At 42.8% G+C, this 23,853-nt stretch overlaps 2 protein-coding genes across 2 annotated transcripts in view; both read left to right on the top strand.

The window, feature by feature from the left end:
* The window catches only part of prkcaa (protein kinase C, alpha, a), a 149,460-nt gene that overhangs the window by 30,699 nt on the left and 94,908 nt on the right, over nucleotides 1–23,853 (top strand). The gene's annotated exons all lie outside the window — the stretch shown is intronic.
* On the top strand, nucleotides 13,080–19,593 carry LOC147257282 (uncharacterized). Its single transcript, XM_086211089.1, has 2 exons — nucleotides 13,080–17,085; nucleotides 17,147–19,593. Exon 1 carries the CDS (start codon nucleotides 13,224–13,226, stop codon nucleotides 15,516–15,518), a length of 2,295 nt encoding a protein of 764 aa, XP_086067215.1. The 5' UTR covers nucleotides 13,080–13,223; the 3' UTR covers nucleotides 15,519–17,085; nucleotides 17,147–19,593.

Below are 23,853 nucleotides of genomic sequence, written 5' to 3'. Positions count from 1 at the left end.
TGAAAAAAAAGGAGAAAGGCTCAGTTATGTAAGTGGCTGTAATGTTGCAGTGATATCTTGGAGCGCCGCCAGCTCGGTGGTGTACACCTACCCACATATTCACACACACCCACCCACACAAGCCTACTCAGCGGAGGGCTGTGGAGAGTAACGTCCTGTCTGACTGCAGGCCATAAGAACCACAGCGAGCAGTTTTGCTGACCAGCTGACCACGGCTGCCCGAGATGAAGGAACAGAGGAAAGATGGAGGGAAAGAGCCGACCTTCCTCTCAGACAGGCTGCTGTAATTAAGCACTTATGTCGTGTTCTCTTTCCACTCTCCTCCTTTATTTCATTACAGATTTAACCACAGGGTGAATTAAATTTTTAGTTTTTTTTTTGTCTCATTAGTCATCTCGAGCTATTATTCTCTCATATTCCCCATCTTCCATTATTTCTCCTTTTTTTTCCTCCGCTGCTATTTCACCTCTGCTTTCAGTCCTTTTGTTCCAGGTCAGGACTTGGTCTCTCCGTTCATTTCCATCCTCGAAGTTATAAAGAACGTTCTTCCAATGTAAACAATGTTTGTCCTCTCATTCCTAAATGGAATTATTTCACGTTATTTATGAGCCCGAGGCGCCCGTCCTTTCTCACCGCTTACTGATATTTGTCCGCTCTCATGAGTTAAACATACATTTTATGATCACTTTCTCTCACCGTCTACGTGACGGTGGGAGAAATGGTCCTCCATCTGAGCCTCATATGGTGCTTCAGTGGTGTAGAAGTGGTAGTGAAGAAGGATGGGACTGTGTTAAATAGCAGTGGAATATAACTAAATATATAGAGGTACATTTACTCAAGTGCTGTACCTTTACAATTTTTTTATCTAAAGTATTCCCTTTCATGCATGCGTGCGTGTGTCTACTCAACATTTCAGAGGCACGTGTTTTGTTTTTTGCCTCTATGTGACACTCTCTCTACATGGGTTGCTGTGGACTGACTGACAGTTTGTCCCATAATATGATTCGAGGTTTTTTTCCTTTTCATATTTAACACATTTAAGGCGCAGACATTTTCAACAGTAAGTCAAATCAAAACATTCCTGGATGTATGTTTGTCTTTGACTTTATTAACTCGACGAGTGTTCATCCGACCGCGTCAAACTTGGCGTGCACTGCTAGTGCAAGGAGGAAGTGTGGTGCCGTGTGTGAAGTCAGAATGACAGAGCCGACTGTCAGCATGGCAGAGATGACAGTCAGGATGATAGACCGAGAAGATGCTGTGATTCTGTTATCTTTGATGCCGCGTATCTGAAGGCACATTGTAACTGACAAAGGGACAGACTTGGGGCACCGCACATAATGGCCAGAATTCCTGACGTGACGGACAGAGATGACGATCAGGATTCATCTACAGAATACAAACAGACAGACACACCTATATTAGAGATTTTGGGCACTGCGCAGGCTGAGGTGACAGTCGGAATGACTGAACTGGAAGTTAAAGCTTGTCAGGTATGTCTTTTGATATGTGGGATTTTTGTTTACATGGTACAATCCATGGCTTGGATAAAGGGGCGGGGCGTGTGGTAATAAAAACATCACTTTATACTTGGGGGAAACTTTACAAGTCATATTAAATGGTTGAGACCCAATACTGTGTTTTTCATGGGGCCCCTAAATTTCAAGCTGCACCCCTGATCAAATCCAAAACTACAAGAAAAGTATTTGTTATTCCTCTCTGCGGTCATCAAGTCAGGAGATGCTTGTAAAGAGATAAAAGATGACATGATGGGCACGACCAGCAACATACAACACTGAGAGAAAGTAAATGGATTTTTGACGTATTACTCATAACAGTATAATCAGTCTGCAGATATTTTTAGAGAGAGCACAGACTATGATTAGAGCAGTCATCATTTCACACTCTGTACCTGGGCTAATGTGTTGTGGATTAATTTTTAATAAAATGGATCGGTTTCTCATTTGGTGAAGGTTCCCCTTTGACTTCACGTGGACCTGAGCCAGCTTGCTCAACTCGTCTGAAATGAAGCCAAACAGTTTCACTCTTTCCTCCCGTGGCCTAATGGTACACTGTTTACACAGCGCGATAAAAAGGTTGTGACATTATTCAGGCTGTCAGCCACACTCATCTTCTGTTGTTATTTATAGCTGCTGCAATGCTAGACCCCCTTGGTGGATGGAGAAGTTTAAACAATATGTTGTGTGTGCGTGTTTCATAATAGGAGAAACAGAAATATGAGCAGAGTGAACGTGACCCCTCTATGAGCCCAGCTAGCCTGTGTGTGACACGATGGGTTCAAATGAGTGTATAGAGAATTTAATGGTTGGTTTGTGCTGTTGTCTGGCTCACTATTCTCATGGGTAGACACTTCCGAGGAATGCCTCATCTCTCTCTCACACACACACACACACACACACACACACGCACACACACACGAGAGACTCACCCCACCAAACCGCTAGCTGTCTAGGCAATGGGACTGTATAAACAACTCATGAGTAATACATAGAATACACACAGACATTTAGACACACCCCACACGACACTACGTGCCTAATCACACTTCATGAGTTTTCACTCTCATGTGTGTTGACGTTCTTCAACCAAGGCGGCAGGTCTGATGTTGAACACGTGTCCACGATGTGTCTGTCAAGGTGGATGCAGGCTCAGTGTGTTCATCGGCGCATCAAGACCCAGTAGCCAGCAGTAGCCGTCCATGAACGAGGCCGGTTGCTTGCTCTGACATGGTACACCAAATATTAGTACTACTGTTAAACTGAAGACAGCTATTTTAGATGTGACCTCGTTGCTTTTCTGGCTGAAATTGCTGCACTTTATGCTTTGTTAAGCCTGTTTTACATTGTACCTCAGTCTGCGAGCCAGCAAAGCTGTTAGCGTAATATGTGTGCAAATGAACCCTTAACCTTTGGTGGTCAGATGTGACTTGATGTGATGTCCTATCCTGGTTGCGCATGTCCTTACACATGGGCCAACTGTCCCCTTGGACTCAAGTTTCAACTTTGTTGTCAAGGGTTAAAGGTTAACTGAGGTCCCACCAAACTTTTTTTTTTATTCTGGCATATTGAAAATTACACAAATATCTAATAAGGTACAATGATGCAGTGGTGACCTTTCATGTCCTGAAGGTCAAAAATCGGCATCTTTGATGTTCTGCCAAAGCATTACTGAACGCGGTAACTGAGGAACAGAAGGGGAGCTTTTTATTCATTCTTCACTACATATATTATGGAAGTAGCAACTCGACAGGCTGTTGGAGGCCGAGAACCCCGAGGCTGCAGTTCTTCATGTTTCAACTTCTCTGGGCAAAATGATCAATGGTGCCGACACCAGACGGCTGTTTTCACCTTCAACTGCTGAAAGTTTCCCTGTGCTCACAGAAAATGTTAATTTAATCAAGCTCAAGATTGAGCAGTGTATCTGTACGATCGTGCACCAACAGACTTCGTGCACCATTACCACTCTTTGTGATTTGAAGTGAAGACCCACCCAGCTTGTGTCCAGCACTTGTAATTATATAGTCATAGATTCTTCGTTTTTAATTAGGGAGAATGTCTGGATGGAATTTTACGGATTTTAATGAGGCAAGTTTAGTGAGAAACTGTATCAGCAGCACACGATGGAGTCTGGAGGGGATCTTTGACCATCAACAGTCTGCCAGCTCCTCACAGAGAAAGAAAGAGAATCAGCAGCAGGGTCGCAAACGTGAATCAAGAAGAAAAAGCAACTTGACTCTACAATTTGATGTCAGGAGTTTCCACCATGTGATAAAGCTCCGTTTATAGCTGCTTAGAATGCAATACAATTACATTTCCTGTTATCAAATCCAAACTTATGCGCTGTGCTTTCACACCTGTGAGTGTTGCCCGGCATTCTGGAGGCGTTGTAAGTAATGAAATCCCTGAATGCTGCCAATTTGAAACTGTTTTTATTTGAAATGGTGTCACAGTGTTTTCTATTTTTTTCTATTTATTAGCCCGTGTCGTTGGAGTATAATTTATAACCGTGAGCAATACCAGGAACTGCAGGGACATTATTAGAAATCAATGCATGTGGGTCCATTGCAGCTGGAAAAGATCTGCTGAAGCATGGCTAGTGCGACCTGGTAGAGAAGCAGGAAAATGTACATGTTTGCTTCTCTCTTTCTGTCTCAATCTACCCTGCTTTGCTAAAAGTAGTTTCCTTCAAAAATCTGGAAAAGAGTCTTTTATACATTATGATTCAGAGCTGCCATTCTGATTCTAAGCGTTCTGTTCAGAGGCTGGTCCACCATCAGGGGTCCTCTGCTGCTACAGTAGTGCTCGCTACTCCTGCTGCGCTCTGCTGATTAAGGCGGAGCTTTATACAATAAGGTTGTCGCAGCTCTCTGGAGAGGGAAGGCAGTCTTCCTTAGCTTTGATAAAGGGGTCGCTGTTGCAGCTCTTGGCTCCGGGTGTGCTAATGTTAGCCACTGTCCCTACTGCGGGTGACTTAGCACTAGCTTGACATAGAAGAGACAGATCTTGTGCTTCAGCAGGTGCTTTGTGGCGCTTCGCTCTCATACAATGTTGTGTTCATGTCAGGCTGTGAAAGTCTTGCTTTCATCGCAGACACGATGATGCATTCAGGAACACCAAATGCCACGTGACCCTCATATCCTGTGTTCCCTGATATTTCAGCCTAGTTTGGAGCAGCTTGGGAAGCAGCAAAGTGACAGTTCTACCTTTTACAAAAATTTAAGCATCATGGGACTTCCAAGTTCAAGTCTGAGTACCATCTTCATCAGAGCTTGAACTCCTGACACCATCACCATCATCAGTAGACCTTCAAGTAACAGTCCAGTTAACAGAAGAATCAACCTCAGGGGTCCCGGTACAACCTTGATCAGAAATCCTGCGAATCCAATCAATGTTAGTGGTCCAAATCCAATTATAAGAAGAACTTGAAGTCCGAGAACCATTAGACCGCTAAATACAGTTGCAATCATCGTAAGAGCTCCGTGTGCACATCTGTTTTAAGTACAATCCTCAGGGGAGCTCCAAGCACACTGATTATTTTAGCTCCAAGTCCAGCCATTATTGGAGCCCCAGACTTAGTCATCATGTTTGCCGTGGTTATACATGAAACGGAAGCGATATTAGCTCCTGTAAGCAGGGACAGCTCAGCGAACTTGCGAGCCTGTGTACTCAACAGCGCATCGTCCATTGACCACTGCCGTTAAATCAGCAGTACATAACGTGACATCATTTAGTTGACATATTTGTCCCAAAGGACTATAATAGCTGTCAGTAATAAAACCAGATGGTCACCATATTCAATGTGAGTTGGCTCCTTTTTTAATTAAGAAGAGAAAAACTAATAGGAAGAAAGGTTTGTCTATGAAGTGTCGGTGCGACCTGAACAGATGTGGCGTTACTCTCCGCTGGTTGCTGGGCAGCGATGTTCTACCAGAATCAGGGAGCTCGTTCTACTTTCATGGCACCAGATATGAGAGGAGTCTGGACACGGAAGGGCAACTTTTGAGCTCTTGTAGCAATGAAGGTGCAAGGCATTTGGCGAGAACCGAAGAAGTGAGCCAAGGTTTGGAATCTGATCACAAACCGCAGTGTAGTCTGATGTAGCTGCCAGCACCAGTGTCTTGAGAAATCATTTATACGCAGTTTTTATGTTTCTTCTCACTAAAGCAATAATTACTGTACATTTCAACTGGTAACTGGGTGTCAAATAAACAAATATTTACTCATTGAAGAATATTGAGTACGTGCTGTATTGTTCTGTAATCAGAGAACTTGTCAGCAAGCTGGCTGAGATTTAAAGTAACTGATAGGGTAGAACCTTAATAGGATTGTGATAATCCAAAACACAGCCTGGAAACTCTCAGCAGGACAAGGAAAAGCCCAGGAAGGCCGGGCCTGACAGGTAAACGATGTGCAAACATTTACACAGAGATCATTATGAAAGAATCTGTCTGGAGCAAAAGGTTGATGATTTCAATGAATAGAATATCAAATCCGCGAGGATGTTTTTTTGTGCTTCACACAAGTACATTTGGGAGGGCGTGCAATGAACAAAGCAACTGTGTGAAGTATCAAAGTCTGTAGTTACTCAAACATTTCGGCAAAAATGTATTGACACTTTAGAGGGAACATTCAGTGAATTATTTGCTGTTTACATACAAAGCTGACTGGCATTCACACCCTTTTCAGACCAGGTAAGAATAGACACATTTGTCAAACCCTAGAAGAATTCACTTGACATTTTCAGGGAGGAACAACCGCCTTGTATCCACTGTCCTCACAGCCAGTGAAGACATTTTCAGTATATTTTAACCATCCATTGACAAACATGAACGTTCCCCTCATCTTGATGATAAAAGGATCAATTTTTATCCCCATCAATAATTCACCTCAGTGCAGTGACATTTAGAGCCTTCTATAACAGGAGACACCTTAACACAGTGACAGAGAGGGACATCTCTCTCTATCCAGAGACATTTATGTGGCAGAGAAATACAGTTTTAAGGTTGCACTCAAAATGGCACCGTCAAATTTGCTTTATAAACCTTTCAAGGATTTTACCATAAAGGCCAAAAGCAAGAGGTCAATAGCACATTGACTGGGGAAATTGCCCCCTGTAGATAGCAGTCTCACAGTTGTAGCAGAGGCCAAAAAGACCATTTTAACAGTGTTTGATTTTGACCTTCAGGAATTATTGATTAGGATTTCTCTTTATTGCCCTGTGCGAATTGTGTTTTTCACATAAGTGGGACTGTGAGTGTTGTCTTCTTCTCATCCCTGCATAAATTCCTGCAGGAACACAGGCATTGCATTATTATTTGCTGTATTATTATTGCAGTGCCCATTGTTTTCTTTTGGGGGGGGGGGCATTGGTCTCAAGAGTCTTTGATTTTGGGCACCTGACTTTAATGTTTGGCTTTGATCTCTGGCTCGTAACTGATTTTACTCCTACATGCCCTCCTCTTTATTATTTACTTCTTGTTTGTGTTGCGTCTCATTGGAACACAGAACTCAGGTGAACACTAATTAGGGCCTAAGCCCGGAGGTACTCCGGGGCGAAGACCCTATTATGTTTGCTTGACACACTCGCCACTTCAAAACTTAATTTGACCCCCTAAACATGCTCAAAAACTAACCAAATTTGGTACACACATTGGGTGCAGCGAAAAATTCTATATTTAAAAAAAAAACCAGCACTTTACTCAATAGCGCCACCTACATACACAAAAAACCCGCCACGGCCTGTAGGAATGTTCGACAGACATGGGACCAACACCGTTTAATTCGTCTCATAAAGATGGACTAATCATACACGACACCCCTGACCTAACTTTAACAGGATGTCCACAATTTGGACATGAATGTCCAAATTTGGACAATTCTGCACCCTGAACAAACGCTATCGCCTCCTAGGGCGTTAATGGTATCGCTTCCAAAACTCAATACATGACTCTGCAAACTCTGTAGATCAAAAGATGCTAAAGGTTTTTATATAGCGCAAACAGTTTGGATTTTATAAGCCCTCAAAGTGGGGGAGACACTTTTTACCTTACATTGGTAACCAATGGGGTACCTGTCTGCTCTCATGGTACATACTCTCAAACACTCGCTTCTCAGATGTAAACTAAAAGTCCCACAGCTTCACAATGCACACCACTATATTCCTGACAAAAATCCCTACAAAAATATGCAATTAGGTTCCACTTTTCACCAACATATGCAGACCTATTTGATTTTGACACACTAAAAATGTCAACACCCTCCTCTGCTCTCCACTCTGACACAGACAGCAGAGAGCAGCGGGGGAGGGGTTCTTAAAGGGCCACCTGGCAGCTCTACACTCACTCTCTGCATAAGACTCACTGTGTGTTCACACCGAACGTGAATTCGAACAGTCTCCATTCAAAGTCTATGCAAACGCGTGAATGGCGTGAATTTTCAGTCTGGTGGCGTGAATTTGCAGCGTGAAATTCAAGTTGAAAAGACAGCCAGTCAGCGTTGAGGATGTCCTGACGTCACGGCTGACTGTGACTGACAAGATGGGGGACACGTTGATTGTGGCTATGTGTGGAATATTACAAGAACCGGTTGAATAAATTGGTGTCCATTTGTTACATTCTGTCACTGATCCTACATAGCAGGTCTTTAAACTGACCAGTCGTCATCCGAAAATACCAGACGGAGCCCCTGGAGGAGCTCTGTTCACTGAGTGGTGAAATTCACCGAGCTGAGCTCGCCTCTCGATGGTGTTGATAACCCAGATACGACGGCATTTAGTTTTCCGACGTATTTCTACCTTCAACGGCAGGTACAACGCAACAGTTCTGTGAATATTCATGGTGAAATGGCGGAAAGAAACATTGCGGGAAATACTCGCTACTTGGGCAGTTGAGTGAATTCGCGTATTTGCGCGAATGACACAAATGGAGACTAAAATGATCCGGCATCAAATTCACGTCCGGTGTGAACACACAGTCAGGCTTGTAACTCCTAAACTACAAGACCTACAGATTTGCCAAATACACCGTTGGATTCGGGCCGGCGTCAGCGACCCATCTGCGGCCAAGCGGAGGCTCAGGCCCTAACAATGCTGCTTGCAGCTTTAATTTACATCTGTCCTCTTCAGCTTCAAATCTCAGACCTAACCCTCTAACGTTGCTCTGTCTACGTTGGAAGACACTACAGCAAAAAATACAACAAACATATTCACTATCTTCAATTCTGCTTTAACTCCAGCAACAAAAAATGCTATACGACATCTCCATTCACTTCTTTCTGGTTTAGTGACTGCCTCTGCGCTTTCACGCACCGGAAAAAAAAAATCTAAACAAAAAAATAGGAACGCAACTGCTTGTGGAATGAACGGGGGGGGGGGGGGGGGTTAACCAGTGTTTTAAATATGTGTGCACAGGTCTGTGCTGTGGGAAATGTGCAAAAGCCATCTTAATGGCTTACCGTTGGGTATAAATAATCCTCAGAATCTAGACCCCCAAACCCTCACGTCTTCAGGGTGCCAGCAATCTGATCACCAATTGTTGAGTCAGTCAGTCATACGTACAGTAGTTAGGCCTGACCTATTATTTACAATACGTCTATTATTACAGCACACAGACCTCCACATTTTTGTGAAGTGTGGGTGATGAACACTGTCCTTTATTAGTTTTGAGACTGGGTGTGTATTATCATGTAGCATCATGCTCCTCCAGGGTACCAGACTATTTCTGCTCCTGACTGGATAAATGACAAATCAGCCAACACTACATAAGCTGGGTCCTCCTAATTTATCGGCCCAACTAATTAGTCAGTTAGTATCTGCTCTCTGCAGACACTAGCTGCCTCATTATTGCAATGAGAGGAAAACAAAACTTTGCTTCTTTAGTGTTTCGGTTCTGCTGTAAACGACTAAAGGCTAGTCACCAAAGCACAGCCCACGAAAGTAACACGTAATCCTCCAGACAATGCCTTGAGGCTGAATTGGACCCACAACCTGTAATTGTGAAGTCAGACAACTCAGGGTTAGACAGTCCTGAAGCACCTCCCACAGCTCCCCAATTACGTTTGACAGGGAGAGGTTCAAATTACGGGGACCACACCGTTAAAAACAACCACACAAGAAAAGAATGATAGGCTAATTGATGTATGGTACAGAATAAAATATTCTGGTTCCGACAAAGAAAACACAATGCTGTCGAAGATAAAGAAGGCTAAAAATAAAAAAACAGAAGCAAACTTCACACACGAGTCCTACCAACTATAAACACCAGTGTAAATGAAAGAGTGCGTGTGTGTGCTTGTGTGTATACAAGTGAACGGCTCTAACTAGAAGTCTGACACCCTCAGGAGGCACTGACATTCGATCACTGAACCCACTTTCAGTGGTGGTCTAAGCCACATGTGGCCACATTCTTTTAGCAGTGTCAACACAAATGTGTATCCGGTCAAGTAGGGGGGGCTGCCACATCAGCTGATGTCCTGTGCTTCAACAGAAATACACACCAATTCACATACAAATGGCTGCTTTTATTGTTTGTTTTTTTTGAGGCCAATACATTTTAGCAAAGCAGGGTGTTTTTAACAATGATTCGATTCATGCCACATTCGAGGTGTAGCGATTTATTTTGACAATTTGATTTGTGTCATGATTCACGGTTACCGATATGATCCAAGGATGACATTGGTTCATTTAGAACGATACAATCCGAAATGATTCATCCATCCATCTATCCATCCATTTTCTTTCGCTTATTCCTGTTAAGGGTCGGGGGGGGGGGGGGGGGGAGGCTGGAGCCTATCCCAGCGTCTATGGGCGAGCAGCGGGGTTCACCCTGGACAGGTCACCAGTCCATCACAGGGCCAACACATAGAGACAGACAACCATTCACACTCACACCTACGGTCAATTAGGTGAGCGCTTTCTCACCTAATGGTCTGGTACAAAATCCAGACTTTTTTTGTTGTTGTTGTTACGTTGTTTTCATATGGTCCAGTAAAGTTTGCTTTCTCACTGCTATTATGAAAGCGGACCAAAGGAGCTACCGACGTCATGACACCATTAACTGCAAGGTCTGCGCCCGTCATTGACTGGCTTGTGGATGAGCGTGCGTCTGACGTTACCGCGTTGGAAGTGCTCTGGCGGTTTTTTTTTGGTCGCAGCAAAAAAGTTATCATCAACCATGGATCCACGGATTCACTTTGTCGTTGGTAGACGCCCCACTCTTTCTTATGGCATCGTGCGCTTTGTTTTATGCCTGCCTCAGCTTTTTCATTTTTAGGTGACATTGCTCCACTGTTCTGTCACACCCCCCCCCCCCCCATCCTCTCCGAAAAAACACGAAACGTGTCAGAGTTTCGGTGGGTCTTCTCCAGTTCATTTTTTATTTCGTCCTCTGACCATATCTGAATGGAATGTTTAAGTTCCTCCTCCTCCCAAGTATTACCACGGCTCATCTTTGCTGTGTTTATGTTTTTTCGGCGGAAACGAGACGTTTGAATATGACATGCATCCTGCTTTTGGTCCGATAGTCCGAAAAATGCTTTCACATTACACAGCAGCGGACTTTGGATCAGGATAATCCGGACCGAGACCACCTCCTGAGGCAGGACCAAAGACTCGGCCCTTAGTCCAGACCGTGGTCCGGTGGAGCTTTCACATATGTCAATTTGCTCCGGACTATCTGGAAAGTCAGAAAGTCCGGACCAAACGAGGTAGGTGAGAAAGCACCCTTAGAGTATCAATCAACCTCTCAATGTCTTTGGACTGTGGGAGTTGGAGAGAACCCACACAGGCACAGGGAGAACATGCTGTTGAATTAACAGGGGGTTCTCTCATTTTTCAATATTCAATACATTTCCAATAAAAGTACAGGGGGTCTATTACCCCTGAAATAAGGAAAACACAGAGTTTTCCGTTTCACAAAGGGAGGTAACTCAAACCAGAGAAAGAGGGTTAACTCTAGCGTGTTTCACAGACAGCGGTAACTTAAGCTTTCGGTCAGTTACCGCAGTAACAGACACTATGAAACTAACCTGGTCCGGACCAGGTTTTTGTCAATGAACCTCAAGTTTCTCGCTGTCTCCGCCCACTTTCAGAGCCACCTCCCCCATTTGATTTCCGCATTCATTCATCAGCAGGCGAGTTTTGGCGAGTTTCTCAACAAACATGGCATGTCCTTTTCTTGATGAGCCCGTGGATGATGGTGCAGCATTGCTGCGCAGAGAATTAAATATTTGTCTGGAGATGGTGATCAGACCACGCAGGGACGCTCTTGCAATTCCAGACAGTATCGGTACCGTTTCACATCACAGCCACTGGCCTTCCTACACTCTGGCTGAGGGCCAGCTCCTGTGCCTCTGTTAGAGGCGGTGGTGCTGGGCCACCGCCTGTTTTACGGGCATCTGCCTTCTTTCTGTTGGCTGAGTAGAAGTCTGTGTTAGTTTAAATAGGCTTAATTATTTAACAGAACATGATATCGATGAATACATTTGTGTATGAAACCAGCATTATGTTGGGGATAAAACAACTATTGTACACAGTCAAACAGCCACTTAATATTTAATTTACAATGCAGAACATGGGGTACCCCATGAGATGGTCTGACCTGTTTGAATCATGTTTTTATGCTTCATTTTAAGTTGCTGCCAAGTGCATTTCTCCCCTGCGGTATTGCATCTAAACGATATAAATTAATGCACTACCATGTAAGCAGCTTCCTCCGTAAAAATCATGATTGCAAATTTACATCTACATTTAAACTGAAGCATTAACCCAAGCAGCAATGTTCTTCCACGCCAGCTACAGCGGTGTTGCACTTCTTTTTTAACGCGTGTTGGAACTCTTCATATGATCACCTCAAGATTTCCAACTCCACAGACGTGAAAAACGAAGCTCTCTGCTTCTCCGTCGTCATGGCGACTCGGTGAATCGGGGCTCCATTTATGCTGGCTTTTTAGAATTGTCGTGATCGCGCTTTACCCCAGGTGAACCTACTTCAAGGTGATCAATTGAGATGATTCAAATCCGCTGTTCTGAAACCGAAAATTCTGAGTTTTCTATCTTAGGGTAGATCAACTCAGAGATCAGGATTAAACTCAGGGTTTGATGAACTTGCTTTGTGAAACGGACCCCAGTAAGTTAAATTAACCTAAAGAGGAAACAGAATCTCTTCAGATTGATTTAACAGTAGGATTCCCTGCTACTTTCCCCTTTGTTTTTAATATAAAAAATAATACAATATTTAATATAGAAATTAAAGTGCAACCAACATCACTTCAGGGTGATTTACCCGTAGGTTTTCCTGCTACTTTTGCTTGTGCATATCCTACAAACGGCAAGTGACTTATCTAGAACAGCTCCATCTTTGCAAAAGCCAAAGTATTTCCACATGCTGGACAACAACTGTGGCTTGATAATTTCTCCCTCGCCGGCTTCTGGAAGGCCAACTGGCCAAGCACAGATCAATGTAGTTGGATGATAGGAACACGAATGGATGAATCGATGGAGTAGATGAGTCTTTACAACTGGCAGTCATGTTCTTTGATCATCACTCAACCCGTGGTCCGCCATTTTGTTTTCAGTTAAGTCCAAGAATCACTGAAGTTGGAACAAAATATATGGACATCACATCTATAAGGAGCAATAAGACACATATATATATTTTATAAGTATATATTAGCATTTGTATTGTGCTGTGTGTACCCTACATAGACATGTCCAAAGATGAGGAAAGAGATTCATTTTTTAACTGGAAAATGGAGAAGACAGATGAGGGACAGGATTGCAGTTCCAGGTCAAACCCAGAGACTCAATCTGAAGACTCTGGTAGTTCTGACAGCATAGATGTGTTGACATCTGAGCAAGAGTCGGAAACAGACAGTTCAAATACATCAAGCATCGAGGGGGAAACAGACAGTTCAAATACATCGAGCATAGAGGGGGAAACAGACAGTTCAAATACATTGAGTATAGATGGGGAAACAGACAGTTCAAATTCATCTAGCACAGACAGGGAAACAGACAGTTCAAATTCATCTAGCACAGATGGGGTTTCCTCTCAGTCACTAGACTATGGTTCTCTCCTCTCCAAACACATACAGAGCTTAAAAGACAAAGTTGACTCTGAAATGTTTGAAAAGGTGCAGACTATTTTCCATAAATATGAGTGCTCTAGAGAAAACAGCAAAAGTCGTTTCAATTCCCTGAAACACAAGTTTAGCCAGCTGAAAGAAGAGAGGGTGGAACTTCAGTGCAATCTAATTAAAGCGACGCATAATCAAACTGTCCAAGAGATGAAGCAGCAGCATTTGGAGTTTGACTTACAAAACCTCCAATGTGAGCTGGAATTTGAGAAACTGAATAGCCATGAGGCCACCATGAAGTACAAGACCATCATGGATAAGCTGACGAGGACTAAAGAGCAGCAAGATTTGGAGGTTCAGGAGAGACAGAAGGTGGAAAATGCTTTAAAATCTCTCCAGCTTAGGTTTGCAGCAATGGTCACAGACAAGGAAAAGCTGGAAATGGATTACTGTCAGAGCCAGAAGCTGCTGGCTCAGGAGCGCGCCGCTCGGGAGGATCTAGTCGCCACCCATCTAAGAGAGCAGAAACAGGTAGTGGAGGAGTTGAAGAGTGAGGCCAGTGAGAGAGAGAAGATGCTGCTTGAGAGAGAGAAGATGCTGCTCCAGCAGAATTCATCATTACAGAAGCAGACAAGCATCCTACAAGCAGACCGTGAGCAACTTCAGATCAAAAGCAAAGCCAAGGAAAAAAGGCTTTTGGCTCAGAATGAGATTCTCAAGCATGAACTGGAAGATGCTCAGAGAAATCTGACCCAGATGGTCTCGAAAAATGATGACCAAATGAGTGCCTTAAAGTCCGAATTCGAAACTGGATTGGAGACTCATAAGAAACTATCAGCAGAGCTTGAGTCTGTTTGCACTCACCTGGCTGACACCAAAGAGAAAGTTGAGCATTGGAGGGCTGCTTATACAGGAGCAGAGAAAGCTCTGCTCCAGGAGAAGGAGCAATACCAACATCTTAGAGATAGATTCCTCAGTGAAGCATCCTCGATGTCCGAGGAACTGGCCAACGTAGAGGCACGTGCTAACAGCATGGAGAAAGAGGTTTATCAGGTCAAAATGCAGCTAAAAGAGAAGGACATGTTACTAAATGTCTTGCAGCAGGAAAAGGACCAGGTCGCTGCACACGTTAAAGAGCTGGAAACCTCTCTCCGGGCTAAAGAGGAGCTGGTTAGTCATCAAGAGGCTAAACAGAAGCATTTCGGCCAAGCCCAAATTGAAGGCTTCAAGTTAACACTGCGTCTAGCAGAGCTTGAGCGGGAAAAAGAAGAACTTAATTCGAAGTTGAAAAAAACAAAAAAGCGAACCAAGAAAGTACTGGGGCAGAATAAAACTTTAGACCTCCTTTTAGAGGAAGCAAAGAAGGCAAATGGAGAACTGCAAAAAGAAATAAACAGACTTCAAACTGAAGAGAAGACGTTAAAGAAGAAACTGTATGTCCAGGACAAAAATACAGTTAGACAGGTGAAGGAGAGCCAGTACAGAGGAGCTGCTGAAAGAATGAAAGGAAAAGGGAAGAATGTGCAGGTTGGTCAACAGAGTGAATCATCTGGTTCCACACAGCTGGAGAGACAGAACAGCAAACTGAAGGATGAACTGGCTTCCCTGAAGAGGCAGAGAAAAGACATAAAAGTTGGGTATAAGAAGCGTCTGGTAGACATGCTTGATTGGAAGAACCAGATGATAAAGCTTGTGGACGACACACATGAAAAGGAGCGTCAGGAACTCGAGCATGAGGTAGAGCAACTCAACCTCCTCATGAAGTCCCAGTTTGCATCACAAGAAGAAAGGAGAAACATTCAAATGAACAACCTTTACTTGCAGTTGGAACATGAGATGCAGAGGGTACAGAATGCACTGGAGCAGAGTCGAGCCTCACAACAAACGATTTTGGAACAAATAGAGGCTATGCTAACTAATGTGTGAGTCTCCATGTTCTCCCTGTGCTGCATGGGTTCCCTCCAGGTACTCCAGCTTCCTCTCACAGTCCAAAGACGTCAAAGGGCGTGTTTCCACTGGCTCACTTTGGCTCGGGTTGGGTTGGGTTGGTTTGGTCCCGTTTCCACAGGCCCCAACACGGTACCATCCGTTACCATTTTGGTCCCTGCTCTGCTGGGGTTCCCAGCGAGCCTAGCAGGGACTTAAATGTGACTTCAACACATAGCGGGGAGCTGATTGGGTGACCGTTTACGTCGTCTACTCCATATCATCTTGGCCTCGGTGGAATACTGGTAGATCGCTTGGTGAAGTCTTTTATACTTGACTTAGGTGTTCTGTTTCACCGCTTGAAGCCTTGCCTGTCTGTCGTCCTTTACTTTCAGTTGAAGGAAAAACCACAGACCGAGCAACAGGCATAACACTGCCTCCATGTTGTGTTTAAGTCGCACACAAATTAAGCCGGGGAGCTCTCAGCCGGTGAGTCCACCCACGCTGATGTGGTACCCAGTAGAATTGGCTGAGAAACACAAGGTTTTGTTCTGTTACCAGTCCCAAGTACTGTCGGACCATCAAAGGAGCAAGACAATGGTCAACATACTGTGGGTTCAGCATGTCTTCAGCGGTGCAAGATGACAGACCACAAGGGCCCATTTTTCTCCTGGAAGCTAACGTTTGCTAACTAACTAGAGCAATTGCTACAAATAGCAAATTTTTCCACTGACAGGAACATGTTGTTATTACTAGTGTGATGATGAGATGGACACCTACTGACTAGGAGATATAAAGGTTTTCCATTATGCCTTTTTAAAAGTCACCTAGAATGAAAATCATTGTTTTCGTGTTGTTGGTGTTTATTCAACGTCCTCCAGTTGTGGGGAATACAGGCAGTGTCATAACCTCTGTTTGAAGTATCTCCCCTTTTTTGAATGGCTGTGGGAAAATGGACCAATGTGTCACAGTTCAGTCAGTGCCCCCCCCCCCCCCCCCCTTGAACCCACCCCTTTCACATATTTCGGGGGAGGAGGGCGATTATGCAAGCGAGTCGAGTGAGTGCAGCTCTCTCATGTCGCTTGCTAGCGCGACACAAACTGGAGACTGCAGCAGCAGCAGCACTGACTGACTGAGCAGATTGATTGAATGAATGGCTTCGATAGAATTGAGACCTTTGTTTTATCTGCGCTGTCTGTCGCTAGCTGGCCTGGCCTGGCTTGAGGGGGAAGGAATCTCGCCAGCCAGGCAGGCTAGCAAGGGGCCAGGCCACCGGGAAAACTCCCGGCTGTCCCGACGGCCACCCCGCCACTGCATATATGGCTGGATCCGCGAATGGGCCGTGGCTACTTGGTATCTTATCTTACGAATGTTGTATGATATGGAATGTTGTCAATTGACAATAACAATCACACTTAGCACCGGCGACAGTTAGCCGAGAAAGTGGGAGTACTTTCTTTTCAGTGACAGTGAGGGCAGCCAATCACCAAGTAGTAGTTAAATGAGGTTGCCAGATAAACAACGGCAACCGATCGCCGTCAACTCATGCACTTGCATAAATAATGAGGTTGCCAGATAAACAACGGCAACCGATCGCCCTCAACTCATGCACTTGCATAAATAATGAGGTTGCCAGATAAGGTCAGAAACGACCCCAATAGGGACAAACGACGCATTCTAAACCCAACATGGTAACAGAGCGGTTTCAGAGAGCCTTTTAGGAAGGTTCTGAGCCATTACAGACCCAACCATTTTTTGTGGGGTTACATATCACACCACAGAACAAGAATTAATACCTCGTTCAACCACTCTATGGCACCTTTAACTATATTATATGTTCTGCTGCTTCCATACTTATCAAAGACTTCTATTACTGAACCACTACATAAAAGAGAGAAACATAAAATAAACAGGGATAGTATTGCGGAGGAGAAGGAACTGGTTTGGTGTAGAAATACAGGTACTTCAGTTTTCTTTGTGGGTGAACTCAGTTAAATTTAGTTTGCATCACCTTTGTCTTCTCAACATACAGATAAGCATTTGGCCACTATAAACAACAGGCTCTGGTTATTAGAGAAACATTTGGTAGAACCAGCATAAATCAAGTGAATGGAAGTTCACCATCCACCCAGACACGTCAATACAGATTAGCAGGGTCAAATACAGTCGTTCCTTACATTGTAGATCAAATTGTCAGTGGATTATTCATTAGTCGATGCAATCTTAAGTGTCAATATTGCGACCATTAAGTTATATTTTAATGGATCTGCATTGGTAGTATTAGTGGTAGTGCTAATCCAATACAAATTGACTCTGAAAATTTTGCAGCACAAATGAATGGAAACATTTAAATAACTGTAAGAGGAACTCAGAGTTAATAAAATCAGTAGCTTTCCTAAATCTGAAAATGTTCTGCTATCACCAGGAGATATATTGTCAAGTACCATGGTTATAGTTCTTAAAAGATCAACTGTGAAACACAAGGTCTTGGCCGGTCGATTATTTTATGTGAAAGTAGTATTGCACAAAACATTCAGGTGTCGGCTTCTCAGTCTTCAGATTGTATCAGCTTTAGCTAATCATGAGATTTACGTTGGTAAATTGATGACAAGCATGAGAAATGAATTTATTTCCCAACTTCCCAAGAGTCAGACAGTAATATAGATACCCTTATCTACTTGGCGTCTGCATTAGGGAGTTGAGACCCACAGAGACCAGCTGAAAGCTGGCTAAGAGTTTGCCTGCTCCATTCATAATAATGTGCAATTAAAAGTGTCGTTTGTGAAAGAAGAACCCTGGCTGTTAAAGCACCGTAAAAATGTCCAGTTTTCCCCTCCAATTAAACTAGAAAAAGAAAAAGAAGGTTCCCAAATGTAATATAACACCAAAGTTGTTATGCTGGTGCTGGTCTATCAACGTTCTAGTACAGTTAGGTGGATGACTTGACTCTGATCTGGAGTGTCCTTAGCCGTATGTTTACACTCATTGTGTTAATTCTTGTCATGGCATTTCACACACCTCGTGACCACTTTTCTCTACAAGTGCCCATTATCTGGGCAACGTGTGACTCCTTCTCACTATCCACCAATTATTGTTGAAGACAGCCTTTTTCTCGATAGAAATCACTCAGTGTGTCTTAATCCTTGATATCCACTTAATCTTCACCATCCTCTGGAGTTTGGATAACAGATGGAAGCTAATTGCCTTTTTTAATGACCAGATTAATTGCTCTCCGATGACAGTGGGACTGGATCAAAATTTAGAATCTTATCTGCAATGAATCAATGCCCAGTGGAGGTGATTATTTAGTATTTCAAGAAGCCAGTCACATAAACAAGAACCACTGTTAGATTACAGTTGATAGAGATATAGAGTGCAGTATGTACGTTGTAAATGTGTTCACACTGTCTTTATTTTCCGCCTGCACACGCACCAAAGAAATGGAGCATTGCATTGAACATTATTATGAATTCTTATGGTAGAAACATGCAAAGGAAAGGATGATCAGTCACCCAACCAACTAGTACTACACAAGCAGAGGTAAATCCGCAGTTGGACATCATGGATATCACTAAAACCGCAAACTGTAATTCTAAATGTACCGAAAATACGGGAACACATAACGAGTGTACCTTTATTTATGTACAAAAACTTTAATGAAAATGTACAGTACACTTTCAAACTTCATATCCTGTGGGTTAAAGCCTCCAATCTGTTTACAGTTACAAAAGCAATTGAAAGGGACCTGAGTTGCTTTTGTCTGCAGCAAATTAACTTTTTTTTCTCCTTAAGGTTCTTGGTTATATAAAAGTCTGTCTGGAAATCATCGAGTGTTGCCATATTGTGGATCAGCTTCAGCACTCAGAGTGAAGAAATGTAATTCTGTTCCCGCATTCTGACATGATTATTTAATGGGAATTTTTAATAATTATCATGAGCACCAAAGCACATCTGTGATAGTGTCACAACCTGGAATTATTGAGTTGAACTGAAACATGACTCAATATTGTTAGACATTATTTCAAGTCTAACATAAATCCATCCATCCATTTTCTTCCACTTATCCTGTTTAAGGTCACGGGGGGGGGGGGGGGGGGTGCCTATCCCAGGCTTTCAGACAAGAGGCGGGGTTCACCCTGGACAGGTCACCAGTCCATCACAGGACCAACACATAGAGACAGACAACCATTCACACTCACAGTCACACCTACGGTCAATTTAGAGTATCAATCAGCTTCGTCCTCTCTTGATGTCTTTGGACTGTGGGAGGAAGCTGGAGTACCAGAGAGAACCCACACAGGAACAGGGAGAACATGGAGACTCACACAGAAAGATCCTGTGCTGGAGCCGGGACTCGAACCTGGAACCTTCTTGCTGTGAGGTGACGGTGCTGACCACTGCACCACCCATCAAGCATAAATGCTATTTGACAATCACTGATATTTCTTTCATATTTGAAGATCAAACTAATCCAGTGGACTAAACATCTGCTTTGAAGCAAGTGTGTGAGAGATACAGTCCACATTTAAGAACTAATAATAAATTGAGTCTATGGCTTTTGCAGTGTTGCGAATTACAACAACAGTGACATAGTGCGTAAAACGTCATCTTTTTGTTTGCATATTCAGTGAGACACTTTATAATGTCTACTGTCTTTAGGTCAATAGCATGCACAAGGGTTCAATTATTATCTTAAGGTAGATTTGTCTGTTTCTTACAAATCCTCATTATGGCTTGTTTCCTTGGAAACCACCCCTGCTTTGTCCCAGTATGCCAGTGCTTCTCCCTTAACATTTAGTACTTCAAGGCAGGCACTTAAAGTTCAATGCGAAAGCTTTGTGGTAGTCTGTGTTACTCAGTCAAAACCTTTGATTCATTAGTACAAACCATCTCTTCTTTTCTCTTCTCTTTTTCTTTACACACAGCATTTGGCCTTTTCAGAGTTCATGTCTCGGACAACTTGAAGACCTACTTAAAACTGAACCTCCTACATAAAAGTCTCACGGAAAACAAAACGAAAGGCCTTAGTCCTGTCGGCTGTAAAAATTCAGGTCCTGGAATTTGCTGTTAAACTGTGTAAAATTTACTTATCACTGGAGGCACTGGGGAAATGGGGTGGTTCTGTTATATCCTATTATTGCAACTGCATTTACAAAGAGTCAGTTAGATATATATATATATATATATATATATATATATATATATATATATATATATATATATATGTATATATATATATTTTTTTTTAAAAGACACATTTATTGAAAACAACCTGAAACCAGGCAAGGCAAAGGAGATTGTGATGCATTTCAGGAAAGAAAAAACAAAAAAAGGTCCACATTATTCTTCCTGACTGGCCCACATCAGTGGGAGTGACGTGGATATTTGCACCAGTATGTCCAACTGACACAACTAAAAGATGCCGACACACTGAATAGATTCCATCCTTGATATCCCTCCCAGCTCTGGTCTTAGGCAGAGTCGAGTCCAAGCAGGAACAGGTCGAATAGCGCAGTCATGCCTCTGTTCATCCATCATTTCCTGCCACGGTGTTGCTGCTGATGAATGAGCCTCCTGTTGGGGCTCCCCCCTTGTTCGTGTTCAGGTGATGTCAACTCTGACAACGCTGTCGGACTTAATGTCCATACATTTAAGGTATATGATGATAGTGAGTACTGAGTACAGCTTCCCCTCTCTTGTGGTCAGGTCATGTTGGTGAGAGTAAAACAGCCACCCCAGAGTTGTTGACCTTTGAACATCAGTAAATTAGTGTCACTCGAAATGCTGCCAAGGCCATAGCAGCTGCAGGCTCTAGGACCTTGCTTCCTTTTAGAGCAATGTCTTGAATATACTTTTGTGTGTGTGTGTAATCTATAGTTTGTTCTGTATGGAGGGGAATGTGTCGATTGAATATGTTGTCTATTCTAATACATTTAATTTAAAACTGAATTGTATCCAGTTGAAAAAAACGAGTTCATTTCTGTAGCCAACAAGCCAAAATATGGATTGAGTGTCTGAACTTGTGACTTTCCCCCACGAGCACCATTATGGGAGGTGGTCACCTGATATATGCAGTTTTAAACTTTCAAGAATAAACATAATTCTAGCTGAAATTTGGATACTTTTATAGAATTTTTTTAGGCATGCTCCAACTACTTTTTCAGTCCCGATACCTACTGCATGCAGGTATCTGTGCTTAGCTTATTAGCCGATACCGAGTAACAGTACTCATGTTGAATGGATATACTGTCTGGCTCACGGGCTTGTAGAATTACATTTCATTTGTCAGCTGTATTTTCATCGGTATCCAATCCAGCTGTAAGTATTTGTTTTGATGCAGTGTCGGGTATCTGTATGTACCAAGCAGATATCTGCTGCCAGTGTTAGATTGGTACATTCCTAGAATTTGAAGAGAGTTGTGATTAAAGATGCGACTGCTTCCAATTCTGAAAGACCCTTAATCCATTTGTGTTGCAATTAGTTTGATATTTCCCTACGTCTGTTTAGTCTATGAGCATTTTCTGTAGAAAGCATATGAAAAGACATGAACTGCAATAACCCAGGCAAACTGTGAGACTTTTTTCTTGCATTTAAAAAAAAAAGAAAGAAAGAAAGAAAAGAAAGAAAGATTTTGAACCCAAGTATTTGAACCCAAATGTCTATCTGTCAATCATGGATTTTATCCCTTAACCTGACCAGGCCTTAACAACAGCGTTGTTGCAAATATCATAAAATATTGCATTTTCCACTCAGAATAAAAGGATTGTCTAACATTTTTCTTAGGCCTTGGAGGGTTTGGTCAGCTTTTCATGTTGTGACATTCGAATGTTTTATTTCAGTATGTTTATACGTTGCTGATATCCAAGAATAATTGCTTTTCCGGATTTTCTGTTCCTCAACACACACACACACACACACACACGCTACTCCTAAGATGACAAAACGTACCCTTGACAAACTAGTGGCTGTGTTTGTCTGCTTTACTCTCTTGTACATATTGTCCATGAAAACATGAGCGAGTGCTCTATGCCCTATTGGCAAATAGTTATGGGTTGTAAATTCAATATATCGGAGCACACTCCTGCTATTTGCAATGTTATTTAATTTCTGGCACGACAACTGTGTCACATGTAGTTGGGAAACATTTCAAGAAATTTACAGATTTTTTTTTCGACCTAAACTGTCACCGTTAATAGAGTTTTCTCATTCAGTTTTCTATTGTCATGAAAAGCTTTTGCTTGCTCCTAAATGAGGGAATAATGAGGGAATAATGAAAGCTTCCCCATTCCAGGGAGGAAAGGCTTTTGTCAAAGACACCAGTTGGCTGTTAGAGCTAAAGTCTTTTCTCTCACTTTGTAATAAGTCTCATCTTCATTATCAAGACCTGGTGAATTAAATCATCGCTGTCTCATTTCTTATCTGCACTCAGACCAAAATATCAGGAAATTGCTCCAATGAACTTGTGAACCACAAGAGCAAAAGGGGAAATTGATTGGGTAGAAAGGGGACGAGAGTGGGACGGATGTGTGTTATCTTCAGGGTGGAAAAGAGATTGCATTGTTTGTTACACTGGAAGGCATCAGTATTGATTTGGAAACCATCATTAAGCCCCACTCTTACTTGCTGTATAATTAATCGTGTCCACATATAGGAAGATAATTATGAGGTAATTGTTTTGGCTGTCCTGACAGACCTGTCGAAGTTACAACAATGTTGCTCTGCTCAAAAAAAAAGAAAAAAGCTGATTAGCTGAGAGATAACGCCTCACATTGTAAGATTACATTCTGGATTTAATGGCTTTTAATAGCAACAACTATTAGTAGACAGTGACCGACGTGACCCCGACGGCCTCGGTGGGACACAATGCTTCAGTCTGTTTCTTGACTGGCGTTGTTGCTTCATAGCTTTCCTAATGATGTGCTCAGACAAGTTTACTTGATGAATAGACTAATCAGCCCCCACTGAAATATTGAGAACATTATCCCAATACAGTTGCAATTATGGTAGCTCTGTGCTCGCTAATGGAGGTGTTTCTTTGTGATGGTGTCGGAAGTGATGTATGCTGAACCTCCAGGTATTGCTCCCGAAAACGTCCACTGGGAGACCCGATCAGAGGCAGCCAAGCTGTAATGAGAGCATCAGAGAAGAAGTAGTTCAGAGCGTCTTTATCTTGAGCCCATTTGTCTCTCCGAGCCCAACCCTCTGTCTCATATCTAACCCTGTGTCTTTCTTGGATACGGTCTAAAAGCTATTCCTAACCCACAATCTCATTATTACAGGTCAATTAAAACCACCAATGGGCAACATGGCGGCGCGGTGTTTCCCACTTTGGCTT

This window comes from Aulostomus chinensis, chromosome 8, assembly GCF_037954235.1.
Source record: "Aulostomus chinensis isolate RoL2024-O1b breed Wild chromosome 8, RoL_Achi_v1.0, whole genome shotgun sequence".
NCBI classification, from domain to species: domain Eukaryota; kingdom Metazoa; phylum Chordata; class Actinopteri; order Syngnathiformes; family Aulostomidae; genus Aulostomus; species Aulostomus chinensis.
This window is presented reverse-complemented; position numbering and strand designations above follow the sequence as displayed.